This window comes from Protobothrops mucrosquamatus, unplaced genomic scaffold, assembly GCF_001527695.2.
Source record: "Protobothrops mucrosquamatus isolate PMUCROS unplaced genomic scaffold, P.Mucros_1.0 scaffold1271, whole genome shotgun sequence".
In the NCBI taxonomy this organism is placed as follows: Eukaryota; Metazoa; Chordata; class Lepidosauria; order Squamata; family Viperidae; genus Protobothrops; species Protobothrops mucrosquamatus.
In genome coordinates this window covers 18,528-37,293 of record NW_015387477.1, presented here as the reverse complement: position 1 = coordinate 37,293, position 18,766 = coordinate 18,528, and the positions used below count along the sequence as shown (strand labels likewise).

Genomic DNA, 18,766 nt, shown 5'->3' with positions numbered 1-18,766 from the left:
TATTGAACAAAAGGGGAGAGAGGACCGACCCTTGTGGGACCCCGCAAGTGAGGGGCCTTGGGGTCGACCTCTGTCCCCCTGCCAATACAGACTGCGTACGGTCGGTGAGGAAGGAGGAGAACCACCGCATAACAGTGCCTCCCACTCCCAACCCACTCAACCGTCGCAGCATGATGCCGTGGTCTACGGTATCAAAAGCTGCCGAGGTCCAAAAGAACAAGGACAGAGGAATAACCCCTGTCCCGGGCCCTCCAGAGATCATTTACCAACGTGACCAATCCCGTTTCCGTGCTGTATTCCGTGCTGTATGTCCAGGATGTGAGGGGTCTATAGATATTTTCACAGCCCTTTCTTGCTCATGCAGTATACAGGTCCTCAATGAGTTGTTCAGTTCAAGATTGTTCCAGCCACACCACAAGGCTAGTTGTTCAACCTCCCATCTGTATGCTGATTTGTTGTCTCGAATGAAGTCACTGTTGTATCATCTGCTAACTTCAATAATTTAAGAGAGGGATCTTTTGAGATGTTGGTATATAGAGAGAAGTGGAGAGAGCACACAGCCCTGGGGGGGGGGGGCTGTGCTAATTGTACAGGTATCTGATGTGATTTTGCCTAGCTTCACTTGCTGCTATTCTATACCTATTCTATACTCCGCACCCCTAGAATGCTTCTGATATATTCTTGCACCCTATACAAAAGTTTGAAATAACAGCAACAAATTATGCATATACACTATAATTTTGAAAACCCACGTTTTCGCACCCCCTGGAATATTGTCTTGTATCCCCGGTTGGGAACCCCTGGTCTAGAATAAGGATGAATAATACAATTCACTGGCCTTGTTCCTGTGGCAAAATGTGTCATTGAGGGCAGCACAACTGATACTTATTCAGTTCAAAGACTGGTGCATAGCACTCCAACTGGGCAGTGAAAGAGTCCTTAGACTTTTGATGGTTTGCTAATTTAATACTTGACACTGAAATACATACAATACAGTAAAAATCTCAGAATCCTGTGTCTCTTTACTGAGTTGGGTATGTTTTCAGTATAATTTTATGTTGCACATTAGTGCTGGAAGTTGTCTAACACAGATATAGAAAGACAGTAAGCTTTAATCTACCATTATAAGATACCTGAAAGATGGATATGAATTGTAATTCAAAATACTGGAGGGAAATTAGATAAAAGTTTGTTCTAACGTTCTTCTGATTTCAAACAGGGAATATAATTCAGTTACTTGAAACTTCATCGTGTAATATATTTCTTCTAAATATATCTATATAATCCTATTATCCTTTTACAGATTGCAAGTGACTCTGCTTATCTTTTAGATTGTTCTTGTTTTTTCTTTCCCTTTCTATTCCTTCTTGTGATACTTGGTAATAGCATCCCAGTTTTGCTCAACAATCCATGCATTTTGCGAATCTCAGATGTGCTTTGGGATATACCTTACTGAGCTTAATTTCAATGGGCTAAAAAAGTGGCCCAAAGTCCAATCTATAATAAAGGCTAGATTAGCAATTAGTACTGCCAGATTTGACAACCTGACCCAAGTAGTGATTACCATTTTCAGTTGAAACATCTTAATTATAATTAAAGAAGTCACTGATATAATCAGGTTTAGAAAGGATTTACTTTCAAAAGTATTATTCCTACTTCTAAGTTACCATTCACATTGCAAATTGGCCATACTAAACTTGTGTACAAGTGTACATCAATCAAATGATGCATAGAAGAGGCAATATCAGGTGACTTCTCCCTGGATCAAAACTTGCTAGGCCTAGAAATGCACCTGGAACGTGTTCTGGCTAAAGGTACTCAGGATGGGGACAGCAAGAAAACAAAAAGGGAGTGTGGGGGATAGGTAAGTAGGCTGGTCAGTTGGTGGGAAAGCAAGTAGGCTGGTTGGATGGCGACAGGAGTCACTGGTTATAAAGGTGATGGAATCAGGGATGGATGGATGGCCCAGTGACATATTCTGGGCTTTAATTCAGAAGTGGCAGCAGGGAGATCAGGTAGTCTGGCTGACACATAGGCAACACGGAAGGTGAGCTGCATCAACCCTCCCCTATTTCCACTGAAGATTCCTCTGCTTTTTTCTCAGGTGAAAGCCAGAACCAAATTGCTGGGTCATAATCTTCACTAAATAATCCTGCCCCAAACCCAAGCATGCATGTTTCGTGCATGGAATCAAACCCATTTTCCAGTTTGTACATACCCTTATTCTAGTTTATTCAATATCCACATGGGTACAATTCTTATTCTCAAACCTACAGTTAAAAAAAACCCTGTCAGGTCTCTGAGATCTGACTGAATTACTTGTATCACTGATACAACTGTTTATTTCATAGCCAAAAATTACAAGAATATGAACGACAAAGATGGCAAAATCATGACAAAAACACACTATCTTTCATGTAAAAAAATCATAACTAATGCCTTATATTATCCACGTAATGTACAGGTTATTCTGCTTTTTTAAAGGTTTCTGCAGATATTAGACCAGGGGTGTCAAATTGCCGGCCCTTGGGCTGGTTGCATCATGCGGAGGCCGCGCCTACCCCAGCTCTGGCAATGCGAAAAGTCGCGATACATCATGACACATCATGTGACGCGGCGAGTTTGACACCCATGTATTAGACCATATTCTGTAAAATGGAGCTGGTAGAGGTTTGGAGGAGGAGCAAGCGTTAACTACAGACAAAAGTACAGTAGATTATGCTAATCCATTATTTAGTTTGGGTTTCGCATATCAGGTAAATCCAAACCAGTTATTAGGATTGCTGAATGAGCCATGGCTAAGTATATAAACTAAACCATAATAACCAACTAGTGAACATTTAAGGTAGTAACTTAATGCCTGCAAAAAAAGGGAAAAAGCAGCGTATACCTACACCAATTCCTTTTGATTAGTAACAAAATTTAAAGATGAGTTTTAACTGCCACCCAACTCATATAGGTTATAGATGTAGTTATTATTTCCTCCAGAGTATTTTGATGATAGCAACACTGAATCCAAGGGCAGTAAAGGCTAAAATTGCCATTAACTCTCCCTTCCACATTGATACCTATGAGCCTGGAATTTACATACTGCAAGTGCAAGACTGTTGGACATAAATAGGTGATTGAAAAATACTGCTTTAATAAAAAAAGCCATTTGGAATATTGTGGGTGTTTTGGACTCTGGAAAATCCTGTTGATATCTATCCTGGTTTTTGTTTTTTTGAAGGGAATTCAATAGTTGGCAAAGCGGCTTATGACAGGCAGCATAGGGAAGTAATCAGTGGTGGGATTCAGCTAGTTCGCACCACTTTGGCAGAACCGGTAGCTAATTTTTTGTTGCCCAGGCCCAGAACGGACTTCCGGAAGCGGCATCCACACAGAGAACCAGTTGTTCACATATTTGAATCCCACCACTGGAAGTAATTATATTCAATAAAATATACTGGGATTATACAGTATTTGTCCATAGAAAGTCAAATGGAGACAATAGCTAAGAATACATTTCAATCAACCAAGGCTAATACTTAAGACAATTTTAAATACATAATTTATGTAGTTTTATTTTGGCACTAACTGTTGATTCCGGTGATGTCAAATTCTGGAGCTATGAGGCAAGATTCCTAAATTTTAGGAAGATTATATAACTTTACTTTGTCCCCCCCCCACTCCATAGCACCCCTTTCTTTTGTAATTTTTCTGAGCAGCGTAACCAATGCTCTCTATTAATCTTTCAAATGTTGAAACATATGTAAAGGGAACACAATACTTTTAAGGTAATATAAATGCAAACAAAACAATATGGCATTGAATTTTAACTATTTAGATCTGAAAATAGCAAGCTATTTAGGATTTCAACCTAATTCTTCAGATGCCATGTTTATAATTTTGGAAAGAGTGCAATGTTAATATTGCTGTCTGAGGCTTACAACTCATAAAATCATGATTGAAGAATTGTAATGCCAAATGTGCAGCCTTTTTTCCAGATGTATTGAACTTGAATGACCAGGATTTCTGGGAATATTTAAAAAATACATTTTTAGGACAATAGGAAACCACTAATCTTACCAATTTACCTTTTTGACACTTGGCTCTTTCAGTTGTCTTCCCTGGTTTAGAAGACGGCACAAAGAACTCAAAAAATACCAAGCATTTTCACAAGAGTTCTTAGTATTACACAAATCTCAAACAGTATCATGATTCTGACATATGAATCAATGACAAGTGATTGTAATTTACAACTGGGAAATAATGAAACAGGGCTGCCCTCTCCAGAAATTTTTCCATACAGGATATATCTAATTAAATGGGACTGAGGGAAAGTCACGTATTTCCTGCTTCAGAATCTATTTTCCAAGAAAATATAAAGAGCAGCCATTTCAACAAACATTCAAGTATCACAATGTTTATTGATAGATACAAGTATATAAAATCAGGGCATGAACATGTCTTGATAAATTAAGTAGACTTAATTCCAATACTATAATAGGGACCAATTCAGTTTCTCACCATTTTATTTCATACCCACAAAGACCACTTCCAAGGGCATCTATCCACCTCTTCAAACTGATCATTTTTGTGCAAGTAAACCATGTTTCTTTTTAAAAGACTTGTGCACTTGCCCAGGCTCAAGGATATTAAAATCTAGCACATAAAGCCCATTACTAGAGGTAGAAATACAGGCAATATACTATTACGGCAACCACCATCAATTACAGTTAAGGATTCTCTGTAACAACCAAATGGATAATCAAATATTGCAACAACTCAAGTATTACACTGAGCAAAGTGCATTTCTACAGTATTCAGTGTTGCTATTCAGATTTCTAATGAACAGCCTATGGTAACTGGCATCAAAGAAGATCCTTACACAGACTGTTTCTGAACTTATGATGTAATTATTGCATGCTGCTAATACACTGTTATCTAAACATTAAAGATATTCTAAAATATTTTTATGGTAGACTATGATTAAGACATACTACAAAAACCCTTATGCAGAAACAAGTCCTACTGACCCGCTACTGCTTTAAATATTGTGAAAACATTACAGCGGAATGAGTTTTCGCAGTGGTTAGGTCAAATGCAGTTACATCATAGCAACAGTATGTTTGCACAATTTAAGGCTTTGGCTGGTTTAATCAGCATCTTCTTCAGATTCTTCTTCCTCTGCTGTTTCCAGCCAGGTCAACCACTGGTTTACCTGCAATTAAACCCAAATACTATTATTAGAATGAGGAAAACGAAAAAATGTAATTCAAATGTATCTGAGGATTAATTACATATTAAACCACTACATACTAATTTATTAAGATTATAAAAATTATTGTAAACATGAGGCATATTCTCATGGCTCTAATTTTAAACTTTATAGAAATCTGATTTTTACAGTAATATTCTGTTTTCCCTAATGAATCTACAAGTACAATGCGGTAATTATTTTGCTAAAACCTATGGTTAAAAATACAGTGAAATAATTCACCTGGAACAAAGCTTTGCCTTTCCCTGGAAACTCTTGAGTAATATCTTCTTTCCATGCCAGAAAAGCTTCTTCTTCAATGATTTCCATATCATAGAAATGCACAAAGAAGCGCAGTAACATGCCTGTAAGAAAGAAAACATTTTGTTTTTTTCACTCAGATGATCTTTTAAAGCACCATGATTTTAAGGTAGCCATTTCTTTAGCATCAGTGGCACTAAAATTTACTATTCAGTCATTTCACTTAGTTCCATAAAAAGTGGTAAACAAACCTGACACCAACTTATATAAGCATCTCTCTAGCTCAGTGTTTCTCAACCTTGACAATTTTAAGGCACGTGGACTTCAACTCCCAGAATTCCACAGCCAGCAATGCTGGCTGTGGAATTCTGGGAGTTGAAGTCCACGTGCCTTAAAATTGTCAAGGTTGAGAAACACTGCTCTAGCTATATGCAAAGTATCACTCTTTGGCTACATAGGAACATCTGGCTAGAATTCCCTCTCATCTGATGTCATATCAAATGCACATGAAACAGGGAGAGGTAAAAGGTTTTATTCTTACCTTTTGGAAAATTGTTGTTGTAGCAGTGCACTTGGAGTGCATACAGGGCACTCACTTGTAGATCAACATGGTCATGAAGGAACTTCTGCATAACTGGCTTAAAGGAAAGAAGCAGCTGTTTTTCTTGCTCCAACTGTTCTTTAGAAGGAGCAGATGAAGAATCTGGTTCATCATTAGGTGGATTTACTTCACTAGAAATATACTGCAAGAAACTAAAAGAATTGGAAGGAATTATTTAACATACTTATCTATGTAAAGCAACAGAAAAGCAAAGATTCTTCTTTGCTCAGCATATATAAAAAACAGATAAATAGAATGAGGAAATGACCCCAACGTTGCTATAATCATTTTATATTATAGTATAGTTAGCTCATGCATGACATGCAACAAACTGATTTCAGTTGCATTTCTCACCTGGTCATCAAAATATTAACAAATCCCTTATCTACATGTAGTTTTGGTGAAATGTTGTCTTTAATCCATTTATAGCTTGCTTGAGGGGATGGGTCCAACTTAATTTGCTTTAGTAGCTCCTTTTCCAGTTTCAGAAGTGGAAACAAGAAGCTAAGTCCTTTCCCTTCCAATATCTCCAGCATACGATCCTTATTCTGGTCAATCTCTGTAACATATAGATACAAAATTGTCCCAAATATTCTTTGAGCTTGTCAACTTAATTTACTACATATCCATGCTTTAGCTCACATTTTAAAAACTCTGTAATATTTAACCATATTTTCTAACTAGACGTTTATTATAGTTACCCATCTGCTTCCCAATTCCCTCCACGTACTGTACGTGAGTAGTGTACTCATGCCTTACCTGGCAGCATCTTTTGCATGTTCACTTTGCTCTGTTGGAAAAGCTCGGTTAGCCATTCTCGATCCTGCAACTTGGCTAACTGCTGAAGGCAAAGTAGGAAGAGGGGAAAATGGGTGCCACTTTCCAATGGTTGTGCTAGTTCAGAGATGCTCACGAGTTCTGAAATTATGGCCCGAGCTGCAAACTGTGCTAGATAGGATTTTACCAGAGGGATGTCCACCTCTAGTTTAGGGCACTGGTCCAATACATTTAGGAATGCCTGAAAAAAAAAGTTTACTAGCATTAATTACATTCTCCCATGTCTGGTTCTAACAACAAACAATGCAAACATCAAAGTATGCTTAGAATACATGCATTACCTGCATGAAGTTGTCACTAGTAGCTATCCCTTCCTGTTTAAGTAAATTGATCAATGCACTTGCTTTTTCTTTATCTTCATCTGATCTATCTAGTGACTGAAGTATTATTTTGCTCAGCATCTCAGAAATAAAATGTTTTGGTGCCCTCATTTCTCTCACACCGTTGACAGCATCATTGGCATTTCCATTGTTCAAATATTCAGTCACAACAGTTTCCTAAAAAAAAGAGGAAAAGTTTTTTTGTTTTGTTTTCCTTAATTCTTTAGTTATCACATGCAACAATTTGAGAGGAGACTAAATGAACTTACTGTTAACTTGAGCAGCTCTTCCTTAGAAGGTGGTGGCTTTTTACTTGTCTTTGCAGGCTTCTCCTGAATAAGTGGCGGATTTGTTTTGAGACCAAGTTGAGGTGGCTTAAAAAACAAAACACGAGAATTTAGGTGTATTTATTCACAGCAATGCATGAATCTTAAAACATTTGCTAGCTTAAAACTGCAATATTAAGCATCTTTTTAACCAAGCCTTCATTAGTAGAGCTCCACGGCACTTTGGCAAACTGACAATAATCGTATTTGGAATAGCCTCACAAAGGCTTTCACTTTCATGATCACCCTTAAGCACATATATTTTGAAAAGACACTATTACTTAATTGTCCCAATCAAATCTCACTGTTTACCTGGATTTACTCCCAAACAAGCAAATATTGTGGAATTCCAGGATCTTGCTAAGCATTTGTTCTTCTGAACTCTTAAATAGAAGAAAATGACTTACTGGAGACATGTGCTGCTATGCTCTGAAGTGCCTCTGTAGGACACAACATTCTCAGATATGCAGCCACCGCAATAGAAATTAGGGTATAGGTTTAATTGTTCCCTCCCCGTTATTTTAATACCTTAAAAATGCATATGCTTTCTAGCATGCAACCTGTATAATGAACATAATCGAGAAAGCTTTGATTAAACCATTAGAGAAACATTTACCTGTCCCAGAGGTGGTGTCTGAGTACGTTGTGGCTGTGCACTGGGAGGAATCATAGTTATCTGGGGCTGAAGCTTTGGCACTTGGTTTTTGTTTACTACAAAACACTGAGCAGGTCTCAGACTAATCTGTGAAAAGAAGCTGGCTATTAGAAATCTGGAGTATGGTTCTATTATGGTAGCAGTGAAAACCACACATAGCAGAGTTGCATGTTATTTACAAGCACTGCTAAGTTATAGCAACAATGTTTTTGAGGAAACAATTCGTTGCAAGTTTATAATGGCTTTTTATATCTCCATCTAGCAACTGAAATTACTTCAACAGCTCTTGTTTATGATTAAGATATTGCCCTCATATCTCATAATCTTGCTCATAGGACACTGGAAACTCCAAGAAGGATGGGGGGGCAGAGAGGAAGAGAAGTGAAACTCCAAGAGGGTGGAGGGAAGAAAAAGCAAGAACGTAAAAAGATAGATAACCTGGAGAGAAAAAAGTGAACAGAAGGAAGATAGAAGAGGAGTTCCAGTGTTGATCCTCGTAATAACGCGTCTTGTTATAATCATTGGGCATCTTTTAAAAACTGTATCTATTCTTTTTCAAGGGCATACCTCATCTGCATTAAGCTGTCCCTTCTTAGAAAACCGTGGAGGCATATCCTTAGACTGTCCTTGTTGAGACAGAAGTCCCTGATTTTGATTATGGTATAGTTGGCTTTGCCCCTGTTTTCAAGACAATGAAAGGAAAATAAAGACTATAAGAGTGTATACCTTTGCTTGTTATCATAAAAATATTTTTTCATATATTCTATGTGTACTGCATGTTTACTTCGTTAAAGACTTCTATGATGATGAAAATACTATTACTACCTTACCTTTCCATCAGGAGTTCTAATTTCCAATTTACCTGTGAGGTAGATTGGATTTAAAAAACTGGCCCCAAGTTGTCCCCTGATCTTCATTCGCTAAGAGTGAATCTAGGTCTCACTAGTTATAAGCTAGCATTTTAAACATCTCAACTGTTATAGACTGGTTATTTTATAACAAGCTGAATTTGGGTTTATCTAATCAAAAGGCAAAGTATTAATTCCAGTTTATGACACAATCCCAACAATTACATCAGTGCTTTTCAAACCTGAATAAATTATTCCAAATTGGGTAAAAGTAATTTTTCTTTTCTCACAAACCCATTACCCACCATAACAGGGACATTTAAATTGACTTAAAGATTGTCACATGTACTAAAATATATTTTAAATTCTCCCCATTTGTCTTAAGACAAAAATTGATGAAATCACCAACAATTGTTGAAATGACAAAGATAATTTAATATTGTTTTTGCAATACAGGTAGTCCTCAACTTATGACTATTCTTGCAGTGACCGTTCAAAGTTATGACAGTACTGAAGGAAGGGACTTGGGAGCGGTCGTTTTAAGTTTGATAAGACTTTCTTATAAACGATTTGGAGTCATAAAGGAAAACGTTTGGGAACCACTATATTATAGAAGTGTTCATAAAGAAGATGCATCAAGTATAATATTTGGGAGCTACTAATTATGCTTTGGATTTCACATAGATAATGGAAAATAATGGAAATATATTTCCTTTATCTACTCTAAATTTTGGAAACTGAAGAAAATATTCTAAAGTGTAGCAAGTGAAGTTGCCTGTGGAAAAAGGCAGAAAAAAACTCTGATCAATTCCGCTTCTTTATTCCTGGGTGCTCCTGACGCTGAGGAGACATTTTTTTTAAAAAAAACACAAGAATATGGAGACAAAGAGAACTACTTTTGTTACTTGCAAGGGGAGTGCTGTTTTGTTTTTACCTTCTGGAAGATGGCAAGCATTATACATGGAGCAGATGCAGACATAATGCCTTTTTGGAGAAGCAGCTAGAGGTAGTTAGAGACAAACTGCTGTTGTGAAAAATGTATTGGATAACAAAAAATGCTTGAGGAGGAACAATAGTGGCAAGTCCCAAGAAGAAAAAAGCCAGCCAGCCAGAGGGGATTGGAGAGATGAAAGAATGACACAAAAGAACCAAACTTGTAAAAATGAGCTTCGTTTCCTTGGAGCTTCAGAATAGATTCTAAAGATTCTACGCTGATGTTGTTTCTGGACTTCTGGATGAACTGCAGCTGCCACAGGGGCCAAAGATGGCCAAAGTTCTGCAAAGGGGACAATTCCTGTTTCTGCCTTGAAGCAACAGCAAAAGGAGACGCTTATTTGAGACTTCCTACTGAGGGACCAAAGCAGCAATCAGCAATGAGCTAGCAGTCTTATCAAGAGAAAGGTGCTGCCTTTCATGGGTTCACATTTGGGATGTAACAGAAAACATCTCAGGACTCTTTTAAGCTCACTGAATAGTCCTTTTTAGTGATTCTGGCGGGAACAAATGGCAGTGTTGAAAGCATTGCAAGACTATAAAGGACTGTGCTGTTAGTTTTTTTTTTTTTAAACCAAAACCCTCCTTCCCTGTTGAAGGCTAATAACCCCGAAGCAAAACAAACTTAAGTTCAAAAGGGAAGTTAAAAGTAACCTAAAAGTTAGGTTTTTTCAGTTGTGTCAGAGCAAGAAAGCAATAAAGGACAACTTAGTGTGTCCAGGAACACACTGATTACATTCAAGAGCCTTGAAAGAACTTGGCTATCAAGAATAGTTGTAATGCCAAAGGAGTATTAGGGCAAGTGTGGGAAGACGACCCATATGACCTATAAGCTTGTTGCTGATATTGGGTAAACTCCAGAAATGACTGTTAATCATTTAGAAAAGAATATATTGCATGTCTTTATGAAAGAACAAATCATGCCAAAGCAATCTGATCTCCTCTATTGTTTACTTGACTAGAGATATAGTAAACATAATTCCCAAACCATTTAATCAAGTTTCTTACAAGATCCTTGTAAAGATGACAAAATGTAGGCTGTCTGTGTTACTGTTACAAGGATACAAGCTTAGCCAAACATACACAAAAACATACAGGCTCTGTATTGTTCAACACTGGTGGCTTATAAAATGAGCTAAAAACAAAACAAGATTGTCAAGTTTTTGGCTAATAACAAGATAAATACTTAAAAGGACAGTATCAGGATTCAAGAGCACCTGACAAGCTAGAGCAATGAACAGAAACTAACAAGATGAATTTCAAGAATAAACTGTGTTTGCACCATATACATGAATAAACTGGTAAACTGCAAAAAGATTTATGAGCTAATAGCATAATGCAGCTACAAGAAAAACACTATTTTAATTTGCATTAGTGATAGTACAGCTTAAAGATCAAGAGAATTATTTCATTCTACTCTATTAGTTAGACCACAACTAAATTCCAGCATCTTTTCTTGGCACTATTAATATCCTTCCAAAAATACAAACTTGAATAGTTCAAAAGTGGAGTAACTGAGATGGTTAAGAGCCGGAAGAAAAAGCTTATATGGAATAGTTGGATGTGCAGAGTATCTTTAACCTGGAAAACACTAGGAAGAGACATGTCTTCAGGGTTTTGAAAGCTGGTCTGTGTGAATACAATAGAATTTAGTGGTGTTCCAAAACACAGGACAAGGAAGAATGATTATTGCTATTATTAGCAGAGTATTGATTGAGAATCCCAGATGCGGGGGCGGTGGGAGGGAAGAGATACATTTTTTACTGCTTCTATTTCATTGTTGTTGATGCAAGTCATTCAGAATTATACAATGAATGATGACCATGTACATTTCCTATATTTAAAAAACAGCATTTCTCTTCTATCAGTCACTTACTGGACTTTTCAAGAAGGATTTGCCTAGCTCTCCAAAGTGGGATTGAACAGGAGCCATGAGGTGTCCCCCATGGCCATTGAAAAGTTGATTTGACCGATGTCGCCCCATGGTAGGTGAAAATCTGTCTTGAATAACTCCTGGACCAGTACCAATTCCACTACCTGAATTCATAAAACACACAAAAGACAAGAAGATTATAAGTCAGGATATCTTTATCAATGTATTTAATAAAAGTTAAAAAACAGTGTCATTTCTTCACTGAATAGTAATTACCAGGCATTTGTCCAAACATATCAGCAAGCCCTCCAAGTGGATCCCTGTCAAGTTTCATCCTGGGTGGCATAAACGGTCCCTCCAGAAAGAAGTCACTTCTCATTCCTTGAGACAAAGGAGGAGGAATAAAAACTCCCAGATCCTTAAAAAGAAAGTCAGTTGGAAATCAAATTAAAAGCACATCTCTTAACACACTTTATTTAGCTGCACAGCTAAACCCATATCTTGTGAAATACTTACTTTCACAGCATCTTGACGGATTTGATTGATAGTCTTTGGTCCATTGTCAAGAAAAGCTTTGCGAGGAATCCAATTGTGATCTCTCAACTCCACAGTATCCTTCAAGGATTAAACAGAAGAATATTAGCTTCAAGGCATATGCTAGATTTGTCACAGTGAGCAATTTTATTACCTCTTACCTGCAGCAGGAAACGAATCCTTGCCGGCAATTCCTTACACATCATCAAGGAGCGCATACGGGCAAAGTACTGATCCATTAAGGACTGTTGAGAAATTCATTAAATTTGGCAAATTATCAAAAAGAACAAACATATTATTATGTACAAGTCATTTTATTTGCTAATTAAAAACTAAGTTAAAAAATACAATATTTTATCTACAATAGTCTATCCCAGGAAGATGAATATTAATAGCATAAATACAGAAATATGTGTTTATGCAATTTTACTGGTGCTTACCTTGGCTTTTGCATGGTCTAGTCTAGGTCCTACTGTCCTCATTATCTGACAGAGGCACTCCAAATCCTCCCCCATATCCTTGAGTTGGACTCTCTTCTTCTTTTCCAAAAGCTGGGTAATTTGAAACAACAATTAAAAAAATATTTTTACTGCCATTTTACAACTTATTTTTATAAGCCACATATCAATAACATGAGTGTTCAAGAATATAAATCATACATCCAAGTAGCAAAACAAATCCTGCTTTCACCTAAGATGTCCAAACAAGCTACACAATTCCATTTCAACCTAGTGTTTTATGGAAATTCAACATTAGATTCCATCTATAAACTCTACTGGAAAACATTAAGGATTCCTTAAGAAAAACAACTGGTAGTTTTGATTAGCAATGTTTTCATAAGAAATCCAACCACGTGAAAATACAAATAAGGTAAGGGTAAGGACCCTTTACTTCTGGTCAGAGCTTTACATTGGTAATAACATGACCCAGAATTTTCTATAACTTATCCAGAGTTCTCAAGCAGTTCTAATAGGTTTTCCTTAAGGTGCTAGCCAAATGTGTAAAAAAAATAACAACTTTTATTTTAGGAAATTTATTACTAAGTGTTTACACCCACCATGTAGTCACCAGTAGGTACCACTTAATAATTTTTTTCAAAGTACATTACTAGCTATCTCACCAATGATGTTTACATAGTAAAGATAAAAAAACACCACTTACTGTTTTGATGCACTTATGAAGGATAGATTCATGAATAAGATCAAGCTTGCCAAGTTCTCCAATGAATTTGATGTTTCCCAGCATCTTGATCTTAGCAATAGCTCTCTGTTCCTCCTCCTCTGGGAGGAGGGGGCCATCTTGCTTATCATAGACTAAAAATAGAGGTAAGTTTTAGACATTGTTTTATGACCAAAAAAGACAAGCAAATCAAGGAATACAATATTTTGAAAACTTACTATCAACATTTCTGGTTCTGTTTTCAAATTCATCTTGAAGTTTAGAAATTAAGAGGCGTCTGAATGTCTAGGATTTAGAATGCAAACATTTAATGTCTTATCTTGTTAAAATACCAATTCTCATAATAACCTTAATCCAAAAGAAAATTATACTCAACTGTGCTTTGCTTCTGTCCTGAATGACTCTCTGTGGATGGGCCATCAAAGTTGGGTGCATCTTCTGCCAGTCGCAGACATAGTTGAGCATATAGCGAGCTATACTTTGGCTCTTCAAGGGCTTTGTCTACGATCTGAGAGCAGAGACTTTATAAATTATATGGAAATTGTCTAATATTTAAAAGCTGCACTTTTAAATGATCCCAGGTAATCCTACCCAGTTTTATTGGAGTTTCAGAAATTCACAATGACAACTATGCAGTACAAAAAACTATAGTGTAGTTAAGATTCCCTACCTTGCTCTTCCTCTAAACAATTAAGTAATGGAACAATTTCATTAATCTACCAGGTATCAATGTCCAATAAACAAAAGCTAATGTATTTTAATGGACACAATAGTGGAAAGTAAGCTGCATCTCCATGCTTGATTTCTACTCTTGCAATCTGATTGATGGTTATCTGAACAATCATGACACCTGAAACACACCAGCTCAGAGTTTTCCCTCAGGCCACATCAGCCATATTATTTGCTAAGAGACAGTAATCTCTTGCACTTAGTTTCTACCTTTACTAATAAGATAGGAAAAAGCTCAACTGATTTATGTAACCTTATAAACATACATAGGAAACAGTGCCACTAGATAGTGGATCATTTGAGAATAATTCGTTCTCTAAGTTGATCTGTTCTGTAACATAATTCCCATAATATCCATGTTCACAGTACACTAAACAACCTGCAAGATACCTGCGGTACATTATATGTTTTATTAAAACAGTATTTTTTTCTGTTCATGTTATCTTACCAGCAGTATGATCCCCTTTAGGATGAGCTTAGACTCTACACCCACATTGAGGAGCTCAAGGCATAGCTTGTCAAACTTTTCAGGAGTAAGCTTATTTAGTATGCTAAAGGAAAGAAAACAAATCAAGGCTTTTCTTAGTCAAGATTTGACTTGTTTACTGTTAACTTATAAAACCTTTTGCTAGTGTTAATCTTAAATTGCACACAGTTTTTAATTTTAATCTGTTGGAAATTCTTATACTAAATTGGTAATTGTATAACTGGTTACTCAAAATCAATCTAGATTATAGATCAGATACTTTGAAAGCCCTGATTGTAAGTACTAGTTTGGCAATAAATAAAGCAACACACTAGGTACAGGCTAAGTGAGTCCCAAAAAACAGGAAAGCTAAGAAACAAGGATACTGAAATAAAAATGTTAAACTAAAGAAAAACAATGGAACCTGAGATGAGAAGTGGAGAACTCAAGGGGGATGGAGGAGATAAATAAAGCAAGGTATTAAGATAGGAAATGTCCAGTATGAGCAGCCTTTTAATAAAACTAAGACATTAAGAGCTGAATTACAGGTACTACAAAGGGGGGAAATGGGTGGAGAACAAGAGATAGAGTGACTGAACAATGTGAGATAAAACAGGTAATGCCATAACAATCAGGACTCTGAATAAACAATGGGTGTGAAATACAAAGTGAAAAGCAAGAGAATGCAGGACAAAGTAAAAATGAAAAGCCTTGACCCTAGATTTCAAAGCAGTCAGGAAACACACAAGCAAATGTTATTGAATGTGGACATTGGTGTCAAGAGTCCAGTGGATCTATCAGAACAAACAGTGATGAATTCTGAGAACTATAATTCAACAACTTTTAGTGAAACAGTAATTCCTTCCTCCTGGCCTAGATATGCTAACTCAACATAAAAACCATCCGCCAGAACACAGCAGAAGTTTTTTTTGCTTCTGCCTGGAATAACTAGTTTAAGAACTGCCATTAAGCGTTCTTAAGATCACACAAGCAACTCAATGTAGGCTGAACTAGTTACTAGTCTAATGGACCAGATCTAAGCCAAAAATCACCTCACATTATTTATTAACCCTTTCATTTTATCTCTATAATGTTTTTATATAGGCAGGGCGATTGGCCCAAAGTCACCACTATGTTTCCGTGGCTAAGAGGATTTGAACCGGTGTCCTTCATATCCAACCCACCTTGTCTCTATACTATGCAGGCTCCTTAGATTCTACATTCAGAGAACTCAAGAACACCTTTAGAAAATTGTGGCTTTGCAACAAGGAAAATCACAATTGGAAATAAATGGCTGGGAAAACAACTATGCATTCTGTGTCTTAGATGTGAATCGATCAGTCAGTTATTGGATTATAAAATTCCACTGACAAATTGTTTCCTCAAAACTTACCCTCTTACTTTCCTGAAGATTGCATCATGTCGTTCTTTGTCATTTGCGGAGTCGTCATCTCGTCTAGTGCTTCGTGAAGGAATCCATTTCTGAGCGTTTTGCCCTGGGGTTTTCCCCAGGAACTCGCTTTTAGAAATAGAACATTAATTCATTAAAGCCTACAGCATATTCCCATATAATCTGGAAACAATACTCAGTTTAAAACTTGTTTTCAAATCGGAAGACTCAAGAAACCCTGAAATTTCAGTACTATAACCTGAACTATTTTATAGCCATTATTTAATCACTTTTAAACTCATTTTTGGAGCTTTGAACATTTGAAAAATTCTCTTACAGCAGTTACTATAGCTAAAAATTCTCATCAGAAGACCCAAACCATGTCAAACATAACAAAATAAAAAATAGTTAAGGAATTAAAGGAACTAAAACACGGCAAGCTTCGAGCATTCCATTTATGGAATGACCATTTCATGTATTAAGGTGTTCTTGCATTTCGTCCTAAATTTGAAACAAAATGGAATAGTTAAATTCTTATTTTGAGTATTCAAATATTCCACAATTTGCATTTCGAGTCCTCTAAATTATGGGGAATTTGGGTCCAGAGATTCCATCTCTGCTTTCACTGGTTGGGTCAAGTCACAGAGGTTGGGGAAGATAGTTAATTACATGTTCAAAGATCTATGGATTTCAACTTTGTGGAAAACAGAGGTAGACTTGCAGAATTGATATTTATTAACTAATCCACATTAAGAGCTGAATTACAGGTACCTACTGCCTGTATAAGCAATCTTCTACCCCATGGCTCAGACCAGGCAACATGTATCACATGTCCCTCAACAAAAATTTCATGTGATGGGAAGCTCTTTAGAATAGGTGACATCCTATAATCTATCTCAAATGCTGATTTGCTAGAATGGCTGATCTTCCTCAAGGTTAACCTGCTTCTGCTTAATTTTCTTGATCTGTTCGAATTATCTTTTCTCACTCTATAGTCAACCAGCAGTTGTCCCAACATTCAGAGTCATCTGACTCGCTAGATAGGATGCTCTGGCTCTCAGACCATGTATGTCTGCATCAGAAATTACATTAGACCAATGACTGCTGCATTCCTGGAGTTTAAGATGGTAAGTAAGATTCAGAATGGATTACAGCCACTTATACTTGCAGTCCTAAGACAGAAATAAGGAAGCTGTTTTGAATTGCAAATGTTCCCTATTGTGGAATACTCAAAATACTTTGGATTTCATTCTATTGGGATATTCTACATGCTTTTATGCATGTCTCATTAGAAATAAACAAGTATCAAGACAAAAACCTAAATATACTAAGACATGAGGTAGTTAACAGAACACTGATTGGTTTCATACAGAGTTTCAATTTACATTTATTTACAATGGAATTTAATTTTACAAATTAAAGAATGCATCACAAATCCATATAATAGCCAATATAGCACTGCAATTAGCATGCAATGTACCTGTTGCCGGCAGTCTTGGGATAGTGCTGGAGCGCACCCCTACCTCCTCCTCCGCCTGAAGAAGCACTATAAATAAAGAATAACTGCTAAAGAATTTTTGTTTTGTATGCAGGAAACCAAAATTGTGTAGTTTAACCAGAACTATTTTATAAACAACTTAATGATTTGTGAACAGAAGCTTCCTTGGATAAAAAAAATATTTTTCCCCTTCAATTGTGTAGTTTAACCAGAACTATTTTATAAACAACTTAATGATTTGTGAACAGAAGCTTCCTTGGTTAAAAAAAAATATTTTTCCCCTTCTGCACATGTTAGTATTTTCTTGTAACCTGATCATTTGTCTGAATCAACTAATATCCTTTGTATGAAGCTAAAGTCAGACGAAGTACTTATCCTACTCTTAAAGTCTCAATGAAGGACACAACAAATATACAGAATATACTTATTTGTTGCCTTTTAATATATGGTCTGTAAAACTTAGAAAGTGTGTTAGTGGAATTCATGTGGTAAGCCATGAATTTCATTAGTTGTGACTAACTGTAAAAGCAAACAAACAAACCAACTTAAAAGGCTAAGAAATTTTTCTTTATAGACAAAAATACTTTTGTGTTTCTGTTTCATTGTCAAAAAGCTTTACTTACCTGAAACGAGAAGCACCCCCTTCTGCAATCGCACTCTCCACTTTGGCGGCTTGGCAATGAAGAATCTTCAAAAGAATAATAAATTGACAGGATAGGGAAAAACAAAACCTAAAAGGCAAGAGTTCACAATGTAAGTTTTTGTTTAAGGTTCCAATAATAGCATTCCCCCCCAGATTTAAACAAAAATAGTTCCCCAAAGATTTTGGTATTCAGAGTCTAAATAATTATCATTTCCTAGAATCTTCTACAGTTTGCCATCCAGAATTTCTGAGAAATTTACTTGGCATTGCACCCCACGTTTTTTCCTCATCTGCATCTCTTGAATCAACCCCTGCCTCCTGCTGATTCCACAAACATACATCCATGAAAGTCTGACATATTATATACATTTTAA

General features: G+C 36.5%; 1 protein-coding gene and 1 non-coding gene across 2 annotated transcripts; both read right to left on the bottom strand.

Annotated features, from left to right (window-relative positions):
• Positions 1 to 4,389: 4,389 nt before the first annotated feature.
• On the bottom strand, positions 4,390 to 18,480 carry EIF4G2 (eukaryotic translation initiation factor 4 gamma 2; the record flags this gene model as incomplete). Its single annotated transcript, XM_015821202.1, has 21 exons — positions 4,390 to 5,203; positions 5,483 to 5,604; positions 6,042 to 6,253; positions 6,456 to 6,660; positions 6,861 to 7,119; positions 7,220 to 7,435; positions 7,528 to 7,632; positions 8,201 to 8,326; positions 8,807 to 8,917; positions 11,957 to 12,117; positions 12,230 to 12,371; positions 12,470 to 12,568; positions 12,649 to 12,732; positions 12,928 to 13,038; positions 13,649 to 13,800; positions 13,885 to 13,951; positions 14,043 to 14,174; positions 14,844 to 14,946; positions 16,255 to 16,380; positions 17,732 to 17,797; positions 18,373 to 18,480. Coding segments are annotated over 21 exons (2,773 nt in total), but the record flags the coding sequence as incomplete, so codon positions are not given.
• LOC114922901 lies at positions 8,544 to 8,768 on the bottom strand. Its single transcript, XR_003810520.1, has one exon. It is a non-coding gene; the product is annotated as a small nucleolar RNA SNORD97 (small nucleolar RNA).
• Positions 18,481 to 18,766: the final 286 nt, after the last annotated feature.